The sequence below is a fragment of the Lynx rufus genome, unplaced genomic scaffold (genome assembly GCF_022079265.1).
Source record: "Lynx rufus isolate CCGP_SWC_20201006 ecotype Redwood Valley unplaced genomic scaffold, mLynRuf1.p SCAF_2, whole genome shotgun sequence".
Taxonomy (NCBI): Eukaryota; Metazoa; Chordata; class Mammalia; order Carnivora; family Felidae; genus Lynx; species Lynx rufus.
In genome coordinates, this window is record NW_025814834.1 from 56,475,439 (window position 1) to 56,497,505 (window position 22,067).

Consider the following 22,067-nt stretch of genomic DNA (forward strand, 5'->3'; position numbering starts at 1 on the left):
TTGAACACGACTTCAGAGACTAATGAATGTAGCAGGCATTCAGATTCTGCTGCTGGCCTCTCTGGCACAGTCAAGAATCTCTTCTGTAACTGGTGGTGATGAGACATTTTTCCAACCTCAAGACAAAAGACTGAAGTGCTCCACCCTTAGGCATTATGCGGGTATGTGGCATGAATCCATTACCTGCAGCCCCACCTGAACACCTGGGACTGGCACACCTACAAGGGGTGAGAAGCACTGCTAGGCAGACTGGAACAGACTTCTAGCCTGATAACAGTTGAGTTCACTGTGGTGACTCATTTTTTTTTGTACAGGATCTGAAAAAATAACTTGTAAGTACAAAACATTCTCTCTAGTTCTCTGAAAACAATAAATAGGCGTCTGAGTGACTCAGGTTAAGTGTCCAACTCAGGTCATGATCTCAGTTGTGATACACTCCTCCTGCCCAAGTCAGGCTCTGCTGAGTGGAGCCTGCTTTGGATTCTCTGCCCCTCCCCCACTCTCTTGCAATTTTTAAATAAAATACGGCATTATGCAGAACTTAATGTTTAAATATAACAAAACCTACTTATGACAAAAATTAAAGCCAAGTTTTCATCTTTTGATCTAGACTTGTTAGAGCTTCACACTGTCCTCAGTTTAATTTTGGCTATCCAGTTATTCAAACACTAAACTCAAGTTCCTAGTTTTAAAATGTGTACCTTTGCAGGATACCTGGGTGGCTCAATTAAGCATCCAAATTTCAGCTTATATCATGATCTCAAGGTTTGTGGGTTCAGGCCCCACATCAGGCTGTTGCTGATAGGGAGCCTAAAGCCTGCTTCAGATCCTCTAGCTCCCTCTTAGCCCCTTGCCCCGCTCCCACTCTCAAAACTGAACCTTAAACATTTTTTCAAAAAAAAAAAAAAAAAAAAAAAAAAGGCGTATTACGGGGCGCCTGGGTGGCTTGGTCGGTTGAGCATCCGACTTCATCTCAGGTCATGATCTCACGGTCCGTGAGTTCGAGCCCCGCGTCGGGCTCTGTGCTGACAGCTCAGAGCCTGGAGCCTGTTTCAGATTCTGTGTCTCCCTCTCTCTCTGCTCCTCCCCTGTTCATGCTGTCTCTGTCTCAAAAAAATAAACGTTAAAAAAAAACAACAGATCTATGCCTTTTACATTGATTTATAGCAAGCATTCTTAGGAATCTTAAGTGAACGATACTGCATTTATTACGTAAAGAAACATTTTCTCGCTGAGATTTCTCAAGCCCATGTTTAGGGAAGGAGTGGCTACTCACATTAACTTACTTATCCTACCCATACTTGTTTTTAAGCCTCTGAACGTACACAAAGTAATTGCCATTCCTATTTTACAGATACTTATCAGGAACGGGTTGTTTTCAGTTGCTTTTATACTTTTTGAGAACTGGAAAAATTTCTTTAAAATAGAGTTTTGTTTTTTTGTTGTTTAAGGTTTAGAGACAGAAACAGCGATGAGTGGGAAAGGGGCATAGGGAGGAGGGAGACTGAATCCCAAGCACGCTCTGCACTGTCAGGATGGACCCTGATGCAGGGCTCGAACTCACGTAATTGAGTCATGACCGGAGCCAAAACCAAGAGTTGGGACGCTTAACCGACTGAGCCACCCAAGGCACCACACCTCAAGAAAACTGAGAAATATTTAAAGGCCACAAAAACTGTGTGGAGAGAAAAACTTGTAGGACATTGGCATAATTAACTTTATTGTAACCCGTTAAAATATTAAGTATTCTTCAGGATAGTAAGAAAGCACCCGTAATTACCCCAAATATCTTTAGAGACCGTGGACCAGATGCTAGGTTAAGTTCCTTAAACCCAGCATCAGATTCAACCTCCAGACTCAATGAGAAAGAGGGTGGGTATCATCTCCACTTTACACAAGTTATTAGGTAAAAACAGCTCCTAATCTGTATAGAATTTAAGTTTGAGTTTTCATGGAGAAAGTTACTTCTTTTCACTAACAGTTAATGAATTTAGTATTTCCTTCAACACTACAGATGACAATCCACAATAGCATTAACAGTAAACTGTCAGTTAAACATTATCAGGTTACTGTTATTTCTAAATGCCATTCATACATAACTTCAAAGTCAGAAGTCAGACCCTCCTAGCCTCATTTGATACTTAAAGCATGTATTACTAAACAAAACTTTGATTACTATTTTCAATGTAATGTTTAATTCTACGTACTTAATGCATATGAAACCAAGATTCCTAGGGTCTGTGTTGGCATCAAACTGCCAATGGGTAGCATGCATAAAGAAACCCCAAATAACTTGCCCAAGCTCACAAAACAGCTTAAGTTCTGTATTTAAATACTGTACTGACTTAAACTTGATATAAACAAAAATCTAATTGCATTATTCTAGTATCTACTAAAGAGAAGACAAAAGATTAAATCCAAATAGACCACCTATCAGAGTTCTTTTCAATAAGTACTTATAGTTTACTCAACATTTCTATCAACAATGTATAGACTAACAGTGTATTCTAAAGTGAAAATTACCTGTATTTTAACTTCCAAACTAGTTAACATTTCACAGAATTCATCTTTTGTCATTATAGGCCCTTTTAACATATTATGGCTATATACATGGATATGCTAAAACCTAACCATTTCATATTTCCAAGTATTTTAAAGCTGCCAGTACCGTTGTATTTAACACATCAATAAATCTTAGAAGTTGAGTATCCTGGGCAAATTCCTATTTCCTAGCTAGCTTTCAGCATAGTACCCACTTAACCTCTAGAATGCAGTTCAATGCACCCTTGCCATTACCAGTCGTCTTTATATAAAGTGTTCTACTGGAATTATAAGGTACTTACTGCTGCAGAGTTAAGACCACTGCACATACCACGAAAACCAGTGTTGAAACCAAACCCAAGCAAAACGCGTTGCAATTCTAACAGCTAGAATTCCTTACATGGCTACAACTCCTATTCAACATGTTCTTAATAGCTACTAATGCTAAGAATCCAAATATTTGTGCTACAAAGTTTCCCTAAAAGTCACAATTCTTAAAACTCTACCCACCAAAGTTCTTGCTTTAACAGAGGACTATTACCACCTTTATTTGGATAAAAATGCAGTATTCCAGTCTGGCTGAATTTCCTGTTTTCTCCCAGTCCACCCTCACACCACAGAATACTCAACCAATCCACTGAAACCCAATGCATCCAACAGCTGAAACTCCTTCATCTTTCCTATCTTTTCAGTCATTTAAGTAACCTTAACTGCGTTTTTTTTTTTTTTTAAGTTCAGATTCCTCATTTACCACTCAAGCATCTCATACACTGGTATTCAAGACTTAAATCCTTAAGCAACAGGCTTTCAGTTCATTTTCTGTCCCCATTTCCAGTGTCATGTATGTTTCCCACTGAATAGAATCCATAACCTTGAACTGCTATGTAAAGGCTCATTTCAAGTTTCCCATTATTTTATTACTAATAAAGTATGTAATATTCACCTGGAGTGTTTAAATCACACAAACACTGGAAAGCAACAAAACAACACACACATTTCTAAAAATATTTTAATGAAAAAGTTATCTTTCTGTAAACATTTCATTAATACTACAAATGAAACATTTGAATCCATTACAGACCACCTCTTAAGTCTTAAAAATCAGGATAAAACATTGAAATTTAAAAGTAATCTTGAGTATTATATAGGCTAACAATCCTTTCATTACCCCTGCCATTAACTTGCTTATTCAACTATTTGTGACATTCAATTATTGGAACTCCGATACTGTCCCTTCATTAGAAATGTTTCAAGTTGTGACATACCAGAACTCTTAAAACCAAGCCTATTCCAACCGTTCAGTTCCTTAACAAATGATCTTTAGTACCAAATTTTCTTTTTTAGAACTTGAGTGTCTATCAGGCATTTTTTTTTTTTAATGTAGTGTGGGAAGCAATAACCTGTAAGTTGGTTTGACAAAATCTGTTAAAAAGCCTGGCTCAACCATTTTCCCCCTTCTAGAACTTCCTTATTTGGCTTACTGGTGCTATGACTAAAGAGCACATTTTTCAGAAATGACAGTGGAACTACATTTAAATAAAATCATTTTATTTCAAAAGAAAGGAGATGGACTGTAAAGAATATTACCTATCTTGGTTAATTTGCTTCACACTAAAAGAAAATTTATCATTAAAAGACTATTATCTTCTTCAACACTTCATTTTTATGATGATGTGTGGAAATTTAGTCCTGATTTAGTTGGAGGAAACAGAGCCAACCATTTTGAGAATAAACTAAAACTACACCTATGTATTAACTTTGTAATTTAGAAACTGTTTTAAAAGCCTGTCCCCCAAGTTTTTTTCAAGTACATAAACATCAAATCTCAATTTTTCTGAAGTTGTTAAGTCCAACATGAGGCTTGAACTCACCCATGACCCCATGATCAAGAGTTGCATGCTATACAAACTGAGCCAGCCAAGCACCCCTCAAATTCTCAAATTTTTAATAAGCCCTTTGGGACAGTGATAATAGCCCTTATGAATGATCAGCAACTGATTTAAACAGTAATTAATATTTTAATTACTCTTTGGGAAATCTTTTAAGGGAGTATTAGCGTAATTAGGTCCCCCACTACTTCTGGTTAACTGATTAAAACACAAAAGAACCAAAATGTATCCTATTAGTTCAAGTAATTCCCTGGATTTATATGCAAGAGAACTTTATGAGGCCACTTGAATGAAGACCATTCTTCTATCACCTGACAATTTTGAAAGTTCATTCTAAGGTGTTTTTCATGGAATAAGGATTAGCAGCTTAATGCTTCTGTTACAAGTGTCATGCTTATTACAAAACTTCACAAAATTTAAGGTTACTCATCAAAAATCAACTTTACCCTAAACACACCAACAATGAATTGTATATATGGGGCCACATCTGACTCAAGATAAATATTCATGGCTGTTGCAGGGCCTGAAACTGTTTAAAATGTGTTTGTTGGATGTGGTTCTAAAATGTTGGATCTGGTTCTGAAATAAAGTATTCAGCTGAGTAATTTTGCCAATGTACCTAATAGTTTCAAAATATGTCATATAAGTTTGTAGGGAAACAAATGGTGTCATGAGCTTTTACTGTGAGCTACAAACCTTACCCAGCCAGAAACCTTCGTATATAAGATGGTAGGAAAGACATTCCTCATTTAGGCAAGTAGGGTTCTCATTCAACCTGCAAATCAAAAAGATTACTCTTACCTTGCTTTACAAAAAATTACTCTTTAATTAGTGAAAAAATTCAAATTCAAGCCTTACCTAATGCTTATTGCCCTTCCTTGCAGGTCTAAATGCTAGACCTAGTGACTGTGGCAACTATCTCTCATTGTGATGTTCCAAAAGGCGAAGAGCTCCTTCCTGCTAGACTTTCTTCGATATTTCAGTTGTAATAAGCAGATTTAACTAGCTTTTGGAAAGTTGCTCACTATCACCATAGTATCTTATGCCTTCACTTCTCTGTAGTTGAAGCTCTTGCTGCTGCCTTGTCATTCTTTATTTATGCTGACTTGTCCATACTCAAAAGGCTGCTGAAGTCCTGTCTTAGTGAGTCTCCTTTGATCCACACTGTGCTTAAAATGCACATCTTAGGTCCTTTAAAGCTGGTTAAATCGCTCTCCTCATGGCTTACTTTTCCACACTGTTCACAAGAACTAAGCTAATACAACTTATAAACAGGTCACATACACAGATTTCACCTGCTTATAGGTTGCAAACATTAACTTACTGAAAATATTTTCACTATTAAACTAGTTCCAGAACACAGAAAGTTTGTTAACAGTACAATTAACCTCAGATGCCATTAAAGGATACTGTCAAGGTTGTGTCAAACATTTTCACAAACATAGAAACAGGAAATGTCAATCTCCCCCATTCCTTCAACCTTTATTATATGAATAAAAGAACTTGAGACAATTTAGCTCAATTTTAATAAAATGTTTCCCAAGCATTACTTTGACCAGGTACCCAGGTTTAAATTATGAACATTGACAGTGTCCATTTATATAACCACATTTGAAGTTGTTAAAGACTTAACCATTTTCTAATATTAGCCTATTTTCTACGCTGCTTATTCACATATGTCCGTTAACAAATGGAATGTTGTCTGTTACATTTATTGGTTTGTGAGTGTTTTCTGGAAAACTGCAGTATCTGTGAAGACCGATTTCCATGCTGGCATTGCATGCATCCAAATATTAATAATGCACAGAGGCACAGAATTAGAGCAACAAGAGAGCATATTCAAACACTAGCACGCCCCATTCCCCTTTTTATTGCTTGTTTTGCTTAGTACTTCTGAAAACAAAAATAATCTCGAATTCAACGTTCAACTGCCAAAGAAAGAGTAACAGCAGAGCACATACTCAGGGCTCGAATGAAATTGTAAGCACTAGCTGGCGCACAACAGTAGACATTGGTTTTTATATTTACGACCTTATCTAAAACTCTTCTCAACCAGGGTCTTCCAAACCAAACTGTTAACTCATACCAACATGATTTATATGTTCAAACATACATATGGAATAACAGTGTGTTCTTGTGGATTTTTAAAGTGAGCAAAAACTCAGACTATTCAAATTTGAATTTGGGTCTCTGGGAAGTGAGAAGCTTGTACTAAGCAACTATGCTACACTTCTACTGTAGGAAGTCATTTGGGATGATTTTATCTAGACTGTCCTTGGTTTTATCCAGCAGAATACAGAGGGTACACACAGGAAAGCATGCCAGCCAGTTAAGGGTTCAACAATGCATGATTTTTATTCTCTTGCTTCTGAAAGCTTGTATCAAAAAAATAGATATATATTAAACCAAGGAAAATAACTGAAGACTTATGGGCCTCTTGTGCTTTAAAAAGGGAAAATAAGAGTAGCCACTAATTTGCTCAGATACAGCAGGCTTAGTGGTCCTGTTATTTTGAAAAATTTTTAAGAATGGTTTTTAAGGGAAAGGGAAAACATCCACTACCCCTTTCCAGAATTTAAACAGAGGGCAGTAGACATTCTTTACACCCAAATAAAACTATGGCAGTTCACATGTGACCATGGTGAATGTAGAATGGAGATGTTCTAAACACAGCTAGGACTCTCAGCAAAGCTAACACACTAAAATCATATGATTACATTTTGAAATAAAATGCACAAAAACCAAATAGGAATTTTGAGATTTTTCATTTGAAGGTAAATCTTAATGCTATTAAATTCACAAATATGCTAATTTAAATACCCAATTCTATTTATCTAAAACACACATTGCAAACATACAAATATCTATTCTCTCCACATGTCAGAGCCCATTCATTTCATGGTTTGGAAATGCAGAGAATAGATTCCCCTTAAACTGCAAGTCAGCAGGTGTTTCTTTACAGTTAACTTTAGCAAAATTCATACAAAATAGTAATTAACAATGATCTTCTTTACTTGTTAACTCACAAGGAAACACCTTCAAAACTGCATTTTGTTAAAGTTTCTGTACTAAAATGTAGAAAAACTGAACTACACAAATATTGAAAAGTTAAAAATTCCTTAATTTTTTATTCCTGGTACCACTACCACAATTTACAGGGCAATATACCTGATGTAATGAAAAGAAAAAGAAAAAGACAAAGCTACAACAGATAAAAGACCTCAGGAATGTACATCTAATTGACACTACATTGCATTAATCAATAGCTGCACTTTTTGCAAACTGTGGCTATGACAGTCCTGAACAAGAAGGGTTTCCTGTTTAAGCTGCAGTAACTTTTCTGACTATGGATCATCGTTCCTTCTGTGGCAGATTTTTACAGTTCCTCTAATGCATTTGGGACGACTGTCTCAAAGTAACCTGCAGCTTTCCTGACAACTCCTCGCTCTCTCTCCTGCTAAGAACTGTAGCCTGTTGAATAATACAGGATAAAAAAATTATTACACTCAGTGAACAGTTCCACATATTCTTTATCATCATGATAAAAATTTAAAGATACCTACCCTTTTCTTCTGAAAATTTTTAGAACCTTCTGCTACCATATCCACCACTTCCACCACCAGATCCATAACCACCTAGAAATACACAAGTTTTGTTTTAAAAATCTGTGTATGTTTTTAAATTAAGAAGTCTATGGAAAACTTAACCAGAAAAATAAAAAAGTACTTACCACCATAGGGACTGCCCGAGCTTCTTCCACCAAAACTGCCCCCTTTCATGGGTCCATAATTTGATTGCTGTTGTCCACTATAATTTCCAAAATCATTATAGTTCCCACCACCACCATAGTTACCTGAAATCACAAAAGTTTTGTTGGTGGTTGACCTATACAATTATTTTCCTCTTTTAACGTATGTACCCATTCTTGTGACAGCACACTTGGGAACACTTAAAATGCAACCCATTTGCAGTTTATAGAGCTACCAACTCTACCAACAGAGGCCCACTAGCAGACCTCAGGCATAAGTAGGAGAGGAGGAATCAGTGAAGATGGTCCAGGAGAGCTCCTATGTCCGCATCAGATGTTATGCCCCAGTTCATGTTCTTGCCTTCATACTACTAACACCATCAGAAATGTGCTTGATTCACTCTAATTCTAATGTAGTACAACTTTTATATCAATGACAAAAACATACTCTAAGTGAGCTACTCAAAAAAGAAGCGTGGCTCAATCAGGTAAGTGTCTGACTCTTGATCTCAGCTCAGGTCATGATCTTATGGTCCTGAGACAGAGCCCCACATGGGGTTCCACGCTTCCAGCATGGAGATTCTCTCCCTTGCTCTCTGCCCCTCCCCCACTCTCTAAAGTTAAAAAAAAAATCTTCAAGGGGCACCTGGCTGGCCCAGTGGGTAGAGCATGCAACCGTTGATCTTGGGGTTTTGAGTCCAAGCCCCACACTGAGCACAGAGCTTACTTAAAAATTAAATAATTTAAAATGACAAAAACTTAAAAACCTTCTGTTGTTGACATATTAACATCCCAACAAAACTCAATGTATTCGTAACAAAGCTCTTCATCTACAGTATCATGGAATAATGATGAAACTGGATTATCTGAAAAGTACCTGACATCAAAATTCAAAATACTCCTGTCACCTAAACCCTAGATGACAACTGAGTTTTCAACGTGTCTGTATTTAATTTGCAGTTCCCATTTGCCCAATTTTAAAGTGCCTAGAATTAAGTTAATTCTGGCAATTACTAAAAATATGTCCATTTCGATTACATAACAGTTGAACACATTTTACCAATTTGCTAAGTAGCCAGCAAAAAAATTTGGTTTCATCACCCATCATTTGAGTATTTTCTAATATTATGATTTGACTAAATGCTACATTTTAACATTTTTTTAAGACATCTGTAACGACCTATAAATGGTATGGAATATTTAAAACAAGTAAAAGCTTACCACCTCCAAAATTTCCTCCTTCATTGTAACCATCATATCCTCCACCACCGCCACCATATCCACCTCCTTGGTTTCCATATCCTGGTCCACCGCCACCATAGCCTCCTCTACTACTATAACCAGGACCACCACCATAGTTGCCACCTAAAAAAAAAAAAAAAAAAAAAAAAAAAAAGAGTCACAAAAAAACCCACAAACGTACAGAGTCAAATTATTGAACTACATTTATATCACCACCAACCAACTGAAAAATAAACCAATGACTTAACACTCTAAAGGCTGGTAATACCTCATTAACACAGCATCAGAAACCTAGGCTACTGAGAATGAAGATAAAAGCTTAAATATCTTTTTCATACTAAAAACAAAATTGTTCTACTTTTTTGAAGTTAAAGTTCACTGAAGAAAATAGTGAACAATATCCACTGACACAGTCTGGCTCAACTGCTAGTACAATAAACATTATTAACCAAAGAGAACTAGCTGATGTTAAAAATTAGGGGGGGGGGGGATCTGGTCTTTCACGTCATTAGTTATAAAAAATCACTTTGTAATAAGCCATGGAAGTTTTCACTAAAACTCAGAATATAAACAAATGCTTAACTACCAATAAAGTACATAAAGTCAAAACATCAAACAGTTAAAAACTTACCATCACCTCCAAATCCATTATATCCACCATCACCTCCTCCATAACTACCTCTGCTGCCACCACCTCCACCACCATAGCCTCCTGAGGAAAAGGTTATGAATTAAAAATAAATACTCCACTTAGCAAATTTTAGGTAGACACATTAAAAGATAACTATCTTACCTCTTCCACCAAAGTTTCCACCGCGGCCAAAGTTACCACCACCTCCAAAGTTTCCTCCACGACCCATAAAGTTGCCAGATCCACCTCCACGACCTTTAACACGGGCAAGGAAGATCTTTAAAAACCTTACAAACACCACTCACTTCTATTGTGTATATATACATTGTTCTACTCACCTCTTTGCGATCCAGCAGACTGCATTTCTTGTTTAGAAAGGGCCTTTTTCACTTCACAATTATGCCCATTAATAGTGTGGTATTTCTGAACTAAATTTTTTTTTAATCAAACAAACAAACAGAAGTTATTTGATGTTTGGAAAAGCACATATAAATGATAGCCTTTTTAAAACTCATTAAAATATCATCAAGAAGGTAGTGACTGAATGGGAATGAGGGAGTGTTCTGGAACAATAAATAAGGTTTATTTCTTGATCCGGATGCTGGTTACACAGGTGTAGTCATTTATGAAAACTGAACCATATGCTTTATATGCTATGAAACACAATACAAAACGATAAGCAGTCTGGCAAATCTAGCATAGCACAAAGGAACCTTTTGTTTTCTCATTCAAGCTCCAATAAATTCCTACTTACCAACAATTTTATCAACTGTATCATGATCATCAAAAGTTACAAAAGCAAATCCTCTCTTTTTTCCACTCTGCCTGTCCTCCATAACTTCTATGGTTTCAATCTTGCCATACTTTTCAAAGTAGTCTCTCAAATTATATTCTTCTGTATCTTCTTTAATACCACCGACAAAAATTTTCTTCACAGTTAGATGGGCACCAGGCTTTACAGAATCCTACGTATAAAAAATACATGTCAAAAACCAAATTCAAATTCTTCAACAATTTCGCACATTATGCAGCATAATATCAAAATACCTCTCTAGAAACAGCTCTCTTTGGTTCCACTACACGCCCATCAACCTTGTGTGGTCGAGCACACATTGCTGCATCCACCTCCTCCACACAAGAGTAAGTCACAAAACCAAAACCCCTGGAACGTTTTGTTTGGGGGTCTCTCATCACCTATAAAACAGAAGTTTTAAAGTACTGAAATACATCTGTACAGGTCCCACACCCCTTAACAACCTTTTTTTGCTCTGTTAACTTACCACACAATCTGTAAGTGTGCCCCATTTTTCAAAATGTTCTCTTAAACTATCATCTGTAGTTTCAAAGCTCAAACCACCAATAAACAGTTTTCTCAACTGCTCTGGTTCCTTTGGATCATGGCCCTGAGAAAACAAATACGTGTTAATTATTTCTTTGAGCGGATGAATTGCTAAGGTGCACAAAGCTTTAATCTGCTACAAATGATAAACTCACATCAAATTCCTGTACCATTAACACTTTGTCTAATTAAAAATTGGAGTAAGATCACGCATCAACTGATTAAAGGTACCAACACCAAAAAATTCTGTAGCCAGTCTTTCAAATGCCAACATCACTTCAACTACATTGAAGTCCAAGAAAACTTCAGAATCAAAAGTCCCTTAACTTTAGACTTCAACTAAAAGTATCTGGGGACAGAGTTTAGAAGTTGCTACTGGCAAACTATTCTTTAAGAAACCAATGTGTTGGGGCGCCGGGGTGGCTCAGCCGGTTCAGTGTCTGACTTCGGCTCAGGTCATGATCTCGAGGTTTGTGAGTTCAAGCCCCGAGTCAGGCTCTGTGCTGACAGCTCAGAGCCTAGAGCCTGGAGCCTGCTTCTGATTCTGTGTCTCCCTCTCTCTCTGCCCCTCCCCCGTTCATGCTCTGTCTCTCTCAGTCTCAAAAATAAATAAACGTTAAAAAAAAAAAAAAACTTAAAAAAAAAAAAAAAGAAACCAATGTGTTGTAGAAGCAGTATTCCATCCATGCCATTTATTTTCATGTCTTCCCTCCTCAGTCTACGTTTCAAGCATTTAGTTTTAAACCACAAAACCGTGAAGAAAAACTTAAAGGTTCTTAGTGGTAAACTTTTAAAAATTCATCAATTTCAAGAAAATCAAGATGTTAAAACAGGTATTCCTCAATACCAGGCTAAACCAGAATTCTTCCTCCAAAAATTACAAAAAGAAACCCACCATTTATCTTGATCGCTTTCTATAACCAATCTGTATTTGCACTTGTATCACATGGCAAAAATTTCAAAAACATAGGATCACAAAAAGGACAAGTTAAATATAGTATGTAATGTTCGACAAGAATGGAGAACAAAACAAAACGAGATTTAAAAAAATTAAGATGTGATATGGACGGAATTGTTTTGCAATTTAACTAGTTCCTTAATAAAGTTACATGAACTGCCATTTAATGCATGCATTAAAATTAATTCATCCAAAGTCCTTAAATAAAGGGGCTCACATTTACATTCTAATGTCTTCGTGTGTCTTCCAAAGTAGAGATGTTAAGGCATTTAATATGAAAAGACTGTCACATGCTAGAAAAAAATGTTAAATGATTAATAGCCTAAAGCACCATTCACGTAATCTTTTCAAATCTTGGTTAACAGCATTTAATCGACAAAACACAAAGATGACCAAAAAAAAAACTTATAACCGCATAAAATTATCTCAAACACAGGAAAAATTCAACTGTGGTTGCAGTCCTCTACAACAAAAATCAAAGAAACCATTACAGCCAACCCACAAGGCGCGAAAATACGTATAATTCTAAGTACTTTAGCAAGAACAGTAAATCAGTAAGTATTCTAAAGCAGCAAACTTTTTAAAAATTTCATTATTGTCAACTGGGTGCTGCGAAGAAAAAAACAGGAGAATTAAATTCTCGTCGCCTTAAAAATATCTGAAAGGACGAGAAACGCGCGGGCATAACTTCAGCGAAAGCACTAGGCCCCAAGACCCAAGAACGTTTGTGGCATTTTCTGCCGGGCCGCCTCCTCCCGCTTCCTTCCAATCCCGCGCTCTTTCCCGGCGGCGGAGCGAGGCGGCGGCCATTGCGGCCCAATGCGCCATTTCGTAACGCGGCAGCGGATCAATGTCAATGTGGCCGCCGCCCGGCTGCTCGCTCGCCCGGATGTGACTGCTCGTCCCCTCCCCTCCCCCACCGCCTCCTCCCAACCGCTCCCGCCGAGGCCCGCCATGCCGCCCTCGGCCTTGGATCCGAGGCCGCGCGGCCTGCCGGCCAGCTCCTCTCCCGACATCTCCCCAGCCACGCAACGCCTCCGAGGGGCCACCTGTGCAGCCGAAGGAGAAGGCAAGGGGAGCGAAGGGCCCCCAGAAGGCCTCCGAGGCCCGCTCCCCTCCCCCTCCCACCGCCCGTCTCAACGCAGAGCGCGGGACGGTCGACACGGTCCACCCGGCCTCCCCGCTCCCACCGAACTAGGCCCCCCACGCCGGCCACTACCCGTCAACCCCCCGCTCTCCCCCTAATACCTCCTCCCCCCGGCGGCGGCGGCGACGGCCGGAGTCGGGCTGGGGGCGACCGGGCGGCGGTTTTACCTCCATTTTGAGACCGGACTCGCCTCTTCCAACTCGAGTTCAATATGGGACCGAGAGGAAGAGGCGGGGCTAGTCATCACGTGACGCGCTTTCCGCGCGCCACCGGCCTGTGGGGGAGGGGCAAGTTCGGAAGGGGGCGTGGGCAACTAGGCGCGAAGACGGAATGGACGAGCGGGTTGGCGGGCGGGGAGCGGGGGCGGGCCGGTCCGCGGGAGCGCGCGCGCCTCGCCAACTTCCAGTGCGGTGCCGCCTTTTCCGACGTTCGCGCCGGGGCTCAGGCGGGGACGTCAGCTGGGACTCAGCCAATAGCGAGCGCCCACGTCGGGAGAATGCCTCGTGACCGCGCGTCACCGGAGAAAAGGCTCTTCTCTTTCTTCTCGCGCTTTTTTCCCCTCCCCCACGTAGGCTTCTCGGTTTGCTCTTACGAATTCATTTCATTCCCGTGCCTGAATAAAACCGCACTTTTCTCACCTGTGCTTTAAGGTTGCAAGAAAGCCCCGTGGGCCCCTCAGCATCTCCTCGCACGTTTCCACATGCCAGAGACCAGATTCTGTGACTGCGATGCCCACTGTGAGGTATCCCTGCGACCCCGACATGTGTGATTCATAGGCACCTTGGAAAGGCCTCAAAACGCGGCTGACCTAGTGAAATTTCACCCTTAATGAGCTGAGGCAGGACTGGTCGAGGTCAGTTCATTAGGTACTCACTGAACTTAAATCTATCGCCACAGATTTCTAACTGGTTAACGTGGAAAGCTGAAACAGCTGTTCTCGTGGACGTAATTTCAGGAATGATTTACAAGATTTCTAAAAGGGTGGTCAGTTAGGCTTCTTTTACGCGAGTGATCTTTATCTTAATGTTTCCAACTCGATTTTAAAGTATAACGAACGAGACAGATAGAAAACCGATCTAATAATCCTTTATGTAGTGAAGTGATTTTACATCATTCGACCTTACTGAGCTCTAGTTTTAGTTTTTTAAATGAAAAATGGAGGTGAGTCTCCAACACCTGTGGGAGCTGTAAATTAATAATCTACCGATCCGTGTCTAAACGAAGGTACTGATGAAAGTGGCCACAATTGGCAAGTCTCCTACCCTGCTAAGAAATGCCCGGTATTTTAATGTAACGATCCGTAAAGAAGCAGTCAGCCACTTTAGAATTGAGCAAGCGCTCCTTTGGAAAGATTAGAAATCTAATCAAATATATAAATCGCTTGAAAAAACAGTTTGTGTTAAATAGGGAATGGTGGGCTTGGAGTTTGGAAAAGGGAGCACAAAGAATAAGAATTTGTTGATGTTTATCTAGCGCTGCCAAGTGGAACAGGTGTTTTATTTAGGAGGCATGAACAAAAAGTACTCTGTTCTGAGGCAGAACCCAGTCACCAGGCCTTAATGTAACTTGGATGAAATAACCCTCTAAAATAGCCTCTTCCTATTATGACTCCACATCACAAGCAAACCATTATGTATTTTTATCAGGTACTCCTGATAGCCAACAAAAGTAGTTAAGACATTCAGAAAATATATACCCTTAGTGTCTGGTTAATACATCAGGCTTTGTGAGTTTGAGTATTGTGAAATAGTCATGAATAACTTGGACAATTCTGAGTACTTAGAAAAACACAAAGGGGCGCCTGGGTGGCTCAGTCAGTTAAGCGGCCGACTTGGGCGCAGGTCATGATCTCGCGGTCCGTGAGTTCGAGCCCCGCGTCGGGCTCTGTGCTGACAGCTCAGAGCCTGGAGCCTGTTTCAGATTCTGTGTCTCCCTCTCTCTCTCTCTGACCCTCCCCTGTTCATGCTCTGTCTCTCCCTGTCTCAAAAATAAATAAAACGTTAAAAAAAATTAGAAAAAAGAAAAACACAAAGTTAAAGACTTCTTGACTTAGGAAGGTAGTGTCTACACCAAGATACCTAAGAGCCACTGCAAAGGTCATCAAGAAGACTGATCACTTGGGGCGCCTGGCCTGCTCAGTCGGTACAGCATGTGACTATTGATCTCAGGGTCACGAGTTCAAGCCCCACATTGGGCATTGAGCTTACTTAGGAAAAAAACAAAAAAAACTGATCACTTGGCTTCACCATAGGGCATGTTTGTCTAGGTGTTTGCTAACCAAGTTAGTTCTAATTAGTAATGATAATCATAATTTGCTATTATTCTTTTTTTAATTGTATTAAATTCTTATATTCATATGAGAAATGATGGGGGATGGGTTATTAAGTACTTCCATCCAAGAATATGATATGTCAGTACATTCATTCACGTCTTTTGTCCTTGAGTAAATATGGATTCCTCTCTTTGGATTTATCCAGGTTTGCTGTTAAGTGATTTTTCGACATTAGCTATTTGTTATGCTTTTGTCTAAGTTTACCCTCCGGCCCTGGAGCCACATAGTATCTCATACAAATATCCATGCTGGAGTACTTGACCCTGTAGGATACAGACTTAAACCTTGGCCACTGTACACTGTAGCCCTGGCACTCTTTGAAATGTGAGAAAGAGAGAAAGAAACTATATGGTGTGGGAGGCAGGGGACAAGGTCCTAGGGTGAGATGAGATGGCAGATGCACTTTATAAAGAAATTATATCAGGGACTCTCAACATCTTTCATATCATAACACATACAGAAAAGGATAATTTTTGCACAGCAAACTAGTAACATAAAAGAAGAGATTTGGAGGCATCTAACTGATGGTAAAAAAGTCATAGCATTATCTTTAATAATTATAAAATAAGTAATAATGCATTAGAGAATATATTAAAAATTAAATTAAAATAAATCTTTCAAATAAAAATTTTCCACATTTTTTAATGATCAACTTGATCATTAAAGATCATCCTGTGAATACATTTTGACATTAGGTTTTATGGTCGAAGTGGCTTTATGCAGTTTCTGATCCAGACTTCTTAATAATAAACTTCTCATATTCCAAATAGTAATTATCGGTGAGGGACTCTGATCACATAAGTGGGTGATAGAATATTTAAAACCATTTTATACAAACATTCAAAATTTACAATTATAATTATATGTAAAGAATAACAACCCTTTTACTGACAAATGTCATATTGCAATTTCATAAGATAATGAAAATGGATTTGGAACCCAATAGTATATTTTTATATCAGGATTTCCATATTGAAACTCTAGCTTTCAGAACATGCATGCATTGTCAACAGCTAGCCTGGACACCAGAAAAAGAGTACATTGTTACAAAGGGATAGAAATAACCACTATATGTTAAGACAGATATGAAGGGCATTGCCTGGAGTTGAGCCCACTAGAAACCCCACTCTGTCCTCTTTCACCCTCTAACAGACCACCCCTGAGGCTGTGTGTTGTGACCCTTGGATATCTGGATCACAAATTTGAGCACTGGCTCTAAAATCTCCAGTCACTGATGGGCAGTGAGGTCCTTTGCATATGGATGCCCAAGTGATAGGCATCTCCTTGGCCATGCACATCCGACAGAACTGTAAGTGCTGGTTGTTGTCCACTGTGCTTGCTGCTGCTTTAGGATACACCCAGACTGCTTTGCACAGGCTGCCCTAAAGAGACCTAAACAAGGCTGCTCACAGCCAGAGGTACTGGCCCAGAGGACTCTGGCTCTCCCTGGCCCTTCTTAATTGCCCAGTTGCAGGAGAAGTCAGTTTCTTAACCCACATCCAGGACACCAGCAGGCCAAAGTGCAGTAGTTGGGAAGCCCTACCTAGCTTGCATGCCTCATTTTGTGAATGAGAAAACTGTTATGCAGATCAAGGAATTGATTTTTTCCAAGATTTACAGGAAATGATGACAAAGTCAGAACTAAAAGAGAATGGAAATTGAATGAAAATATTTTGGACACGTAATTCTGAGAAAGGAGGAAGTGTAACATACTATAAGCTTTATCATCCACCACTATATTCAGAATATGATAATAGTTTTATTTCTCTAAAATCTTGGTTTTTATTTTTTTATTTTTTTTTTTTCAACGTTTATTTATTTTTGGGACAGAGAGAGACAGAGCATGAACGGGGGAGGGGCAGAGAGAGAGGGAGACACAGAATCGGAAACAGGCTCCAGGCTCTGAGCCATCAGCCCAGAGCCCGACGCGGGGCTTGAACTCACGGACCGCGAGATCGTGACCTGGCTGAAGTCGGACGCTTAACCGACTGCGCCACCCAGGCGCCCCTAAAATCTTGGTTTTTAAATAAGGAGTATTTAAAGTAAAACACAAAATTCTCTCCCCTACAAATCCTATTACGTAGATTTAACCACAGTAACAACTTAGTGTCTCTCCATTTATATTTTCTTCTAGGCTTAATTGATGCCTTAAAAATATATGAACGTGTATGTATAACCATAACTTTGACTTAGTTTAGGCTGCTTAACAAAATACCACAGACTGAGTGAATTAAAAACATTTATTTTTCACAGTTTTAGACTGGGAAGTCTATCAGACTGCCAGTATGGGTGGGTTCTTGTAAGAGCCCTCTTGCTGATTGCAGATGGCTGCCTTCTTGCTGTGTCCTCACTTGGAAGAGAGAGAGAGCTAGCTCTTGCGTTTCTTCTTTATAAGAACATTTATCCCATCACGAGGACTATACCTTAATGACTTAACTGTCTCCTAAAGGCCCCATCTCCCAACACATTGGGGGTTACCAACACATTGGGGATTAGGGTTCCAACATATGAATTTGTAGGCAACACATTCAATCCATAACATACCTCCCTAATCCAGGGACTGGTATTACTGCCTATCCCTCCTTTTTGGTGTTCTCCTACCTTGTCTTTATTTAGGATGTTGATTCTCCCCTTAAGGGTTCTCTCAGCTCCTCTCTGGTCCTTTCCTCCATTGTCTTCTCCCTCTGTTTACACAAGATTTGTAATACTGAGAACCCTCAGGGAATTTGCATATACTTCCCAGGGAGGTTAAAGTTGTGGTCAATTTTGGTTTTTTAGTTTTTTTGTGGGGGGAGGGAGGAATGATTGTTATTTAGCAATTTTTTTTAATTTTTAATTTTTTAAATTTTTATTGAAATCCAAGTTAGTTAACATATAGTGTAATAATGATTTCAGGAATAGAATTTAGTGATTTATCACTTACATATAACACCCAGTGCTCATCCCAACAAGTGCCCTCCTTAATGCCCATCACCCATTTAGCCCATCCCCCACCCAACCCTCCAGCAACCCTCAGTTTGTTCTCTGTATTTAAGAGTCTCTTATGGTTTGCCTCCCTATGTTTTTATCTTATTTTTCCTTCCCTTCCCCTCTATTCATCTGTTTTGTTTCTTAAATTCCACATATGAGTGAAATCATATGATATTTATCTTTCTCTCACTGACTTATTTTCCTTAGCATAATGCAGTCTAGTTCCATTCATGTTGTTACAAATGGCAAGATTTCATTATTTTTGATTGCTGAGTAATATTCCATTGTGTATATACCACATCTTCTTTATCCATTCGTCAGTTGATGGACATTTGGGCTCTTTACATAATTTGGCTGTTGTTGATAGTGCTGCTATAAACATTGGGATGCATGTGCCCCTTTGAATCAGTATTTTTGATATCCTTTGGAATATACCTAGTAGTGCAATTGCTGTGTTGTAGGGTAGCTCTATTTTTTTTTTTTTAATTTTTTTTTTCAACGTTTATTTTTTTATTTTTGGGACAGAGAGAGACAGAGCATGAACGGGGGAGGGGCAGAGAGAGAGGGAGACACAGAATCGGAAACAGGCTCCAGGCTCTGAGCCATCAGCCCCAGAGCCTGACGCGGGGCTCGAACTCACAGACCGCGAGATCGTGACCTGGCTGAAGCCGGACGTTTAACCGACTGCGCCACCCAGGCGCCCCGGGTAGCTCTATTTAAAAAAAAAAAAAAAAATTTTTTTTTGAGAGAGAGGGCACAAGTGACCAAGGGGCAGAGAGAGAGGGAGAAAGAAAAAAGATTCCTATGAGGGGCAGAAAGACACAGAGAGAGAGGGAGAGAGAGAAAAGCGTGACTCACCTGAAGCAGGGCTCGTGCTTACTTGAAGTGGGTCTCAAACTCATCTGAAGTAGGGCTTGAGTTCACCCAAAATGGGACTAAAACTCAAGAATGGTGAGATCATGACCTGAGCTGAAGTCAGATGCTTAACTGACTGAGCCACCCAGGTTTTTTGAGGAACCTCTATACTGTTTTCCAGAGTGGCTGCACCAGCAGCAGTGCAATTCCCATCAACAGTGCAAAACTGTTCCCCTTTCTCTGCATCCTTGCCAATATCTGTTATTTCCTGAGTTGTTAATTTTAGCCATTCTGACAGGTGTGAGGTGTATCTCATTGTGGTTTTGATTTGTAGTTCCCCGATGATGAGCGATGTTGAGCATCTTGTCATGTGTCTGTTAGCCATCTGGATGTCTTCTTTGGGAAAGTGTCCGTTCATGTCTTTTGCACATTTCTTCACTGGATGGTTTGTTTTTTGGGTGTTGAGTTTCATAAGTTCTTTATAGATTTTGGGATACTAACCCTTTGCCCTATCTGTCATTTGACAATATCTTCTCCCAGTGGCCAGTTCTGATGAGTGTGTTGAGATGATAGGATAGATCACACCCTCTTCCCCAACACACACGCACATACACACACATACACCAGGCACACCCCATAGGTGGGTGATTTAAAGGATGAGGAGGTAATTTGATACTAGAAGTATTAATGAATCATGCACAGTGATTATGTTCTTTCTCAGGTCCCAACTTGGAAATTTGAAAAAGCTAAAATCTTTGTAATAGGTTTTTCACAAATGACTTCCCTGTGTTTCCCTTGTCACATCTTCTGGAATGAATATCTGTGATTTCACCTATCTAGCATCCAGTTCCCTTCTAGTAATAGCACTCTGATTTTCCTATGGAACTACCCACTTCTCATTCTCAGACTACATGGTTCAGCAAGAACTGATACCATCCCTGACCACAGGGGCAGCATGTAATTTAGGCCTGGCCAATTGGAACATTGTATCCCTTTGTCACTGAACTAAGGAGTTTGCTCCTTGGTGAGTTACAAAGACTACACCAAATGGTGTTGTCACGCAAAAGAAACTTTATTTGCAACAAATAAGGAAATCACAGGGAATAACTTCCAAAGTGTGCTCCCCAAGCAAGGGTGAGTGTGTTCCTTTTATTTAGGATTAGGGTAAATATTCAGAAAGGAGAGTTTTGTCATCCTATGTAGAGGTGAGCATAAGGTCATGCATACATACTTAGGAAACATGACTATACATGCATGGTATGTGATGTTAGGTTTGTGCTCCTCCTTGGGTGGACATTTTAACATTTATCTCCTCTAATGAAGTAGAAGTAGCTGTTCAACACTCCATGGCTCTTATGCAGAGGTCCATCTGTGCAGGTGAGTCATTGGTTGAACTCAAACTTGTCTGGGCCAGCAGGAGCTCTTCCTGTTGTTTGCCTGTAAAAGATAAGGTTAACATTCTTGTGAAGTAGTGGGGGTCATTGGGGGCCTTGCTGATGACACCTCTAAGCTATATTTATTGGTTTAAGATTGGACAAGTGAGCTTTTCATTGGTTCATTTGTTCACTCAACAAATATTTATTGAGCACCAGCCATATGCCTAAAAATATTTTAGGTGCTAGGGATACCTCACACGAGAGAGAGAGAGAGAGAGAGAGAGAGAGAGAGAGAGAGAGAGAAGACAACATTTATGGAGCTTACATTCAAACTGAGGGGAGCAGACAATAAACAAAATAAATTATATAGGAATAGAAAATAGCAAGTGCAGAGACCCTTGTTAAACAGAAAAATTCAGCTGAGTAAATTTTAAAGGTTGAATTGGGGAGCCTCTCACCTAGCAAGTAGAGGAGCTTCTTTTGAGGAGTTGTACGAACTGGAAGGCTTTTATAGGAAGGAGGATGGGGCAAGAAGTTATTAGCAAAAGAAAAGAGTTGTTTCTGGCAAGGTGACCTTCCCCTAGGAGGAAGGACTGGGGATATGGGGGAAGGTGTTTTATTAGGTAAAGTACCATATCTTCCTTTAGGGGGAGATGGAGAGGACCCATGTGACAGTCTCTGGTGCCTACCAGAAAATTTCCAGATTGATTGGCTTAAAATTCCACTCCTGGAGAAGTTGAAACTGCAATTAAGTCTTGATTTGCTGTCCTGGGGCAAGTGACTCCATCTTGAGCCCCTGGTTTTCTCTTTTTTGTCTGGAGTATTTGAGCAAGGAAGCTCTTGGGTAGAAGCAGAGTGAGTGTGGAGAAGAGAACTGGAGTAAGATCAGAGGTAGTAAGAGATGTGATCATGAAGGACTTGTAGGAAATTGTTAAGAATTTTGGTTTTTACTGTGACAGGAGAAACCATTTGATAGTTTTGAGGCTTCAATTTTTACAGGATTGCTCTGAACTCTATCAGGTAAAGCACTTACCTTTGT

The 22,067-nt window shown here is 39.5% G+C and overlaps 1 protein-coding gene across 4 annotated transcripts; it reads right to left on the minus strand.

The window, feature by feature from the left end:
* Positions 1 to 3,532: 3,532 nt before the first annotated feature.
* On the minus strand, positions 3,533 to 13,718 carry HNRNPA3 (heterogeneous nuclear ribonucleoprotein A3). 4 transcript variants are annotated; one of them, XM_047083155.1, is made up of 11 exons: positions 13,597 to 13,718; positions 11,332 to 11,454; positions 11,099 to 11,245; positions 10,806 to 11,016; positions 10,390 to 10,479; positions 10,214 to 10,306; positions 10,052 to 10,132; positions 9,400 to 9,543; positions 8,161 to 8,283; positions 7,994 to 8,065; positions 3,533 to 5,205 (listed from the first exon to the last, which is right to left on the minus strand). In XM_047083155.1, the coding sequence occupies exons 1-10, from the start codon at positions 13,666 to 13,668 to the stop codon at positions 8,013 to 8,015; spliced, it is 1,137 nt and encodes a 378-aa protein (XP_046939111.1). In that variant the 5' UTR covers positions 13,669 to 13,718; the 3' UTR covers positions 3,533 to 5,205; positions 7,994 to 8,012. The 4 variants fall into 4 exon arrangements, with proteins under 4 accessions (XP_046939111.1, XP_046939112.1, XP_046939110.1 ...); XM_047083156.1 differs by lacking the exon at positions 3,533 to 5,205 and adding an exon at positions 5,938 to 7,901 and having other exon boundaries at positions 9,403 to 9,543; XM_047083154.1 differs by lacking the exon at positions 3,533 to 5,205 and adding an exon at positions 5,938 to 7,901.
* Between the last annotated feature and the right edge of the window lie 8,349 nt (positions 13,719 to 22,067).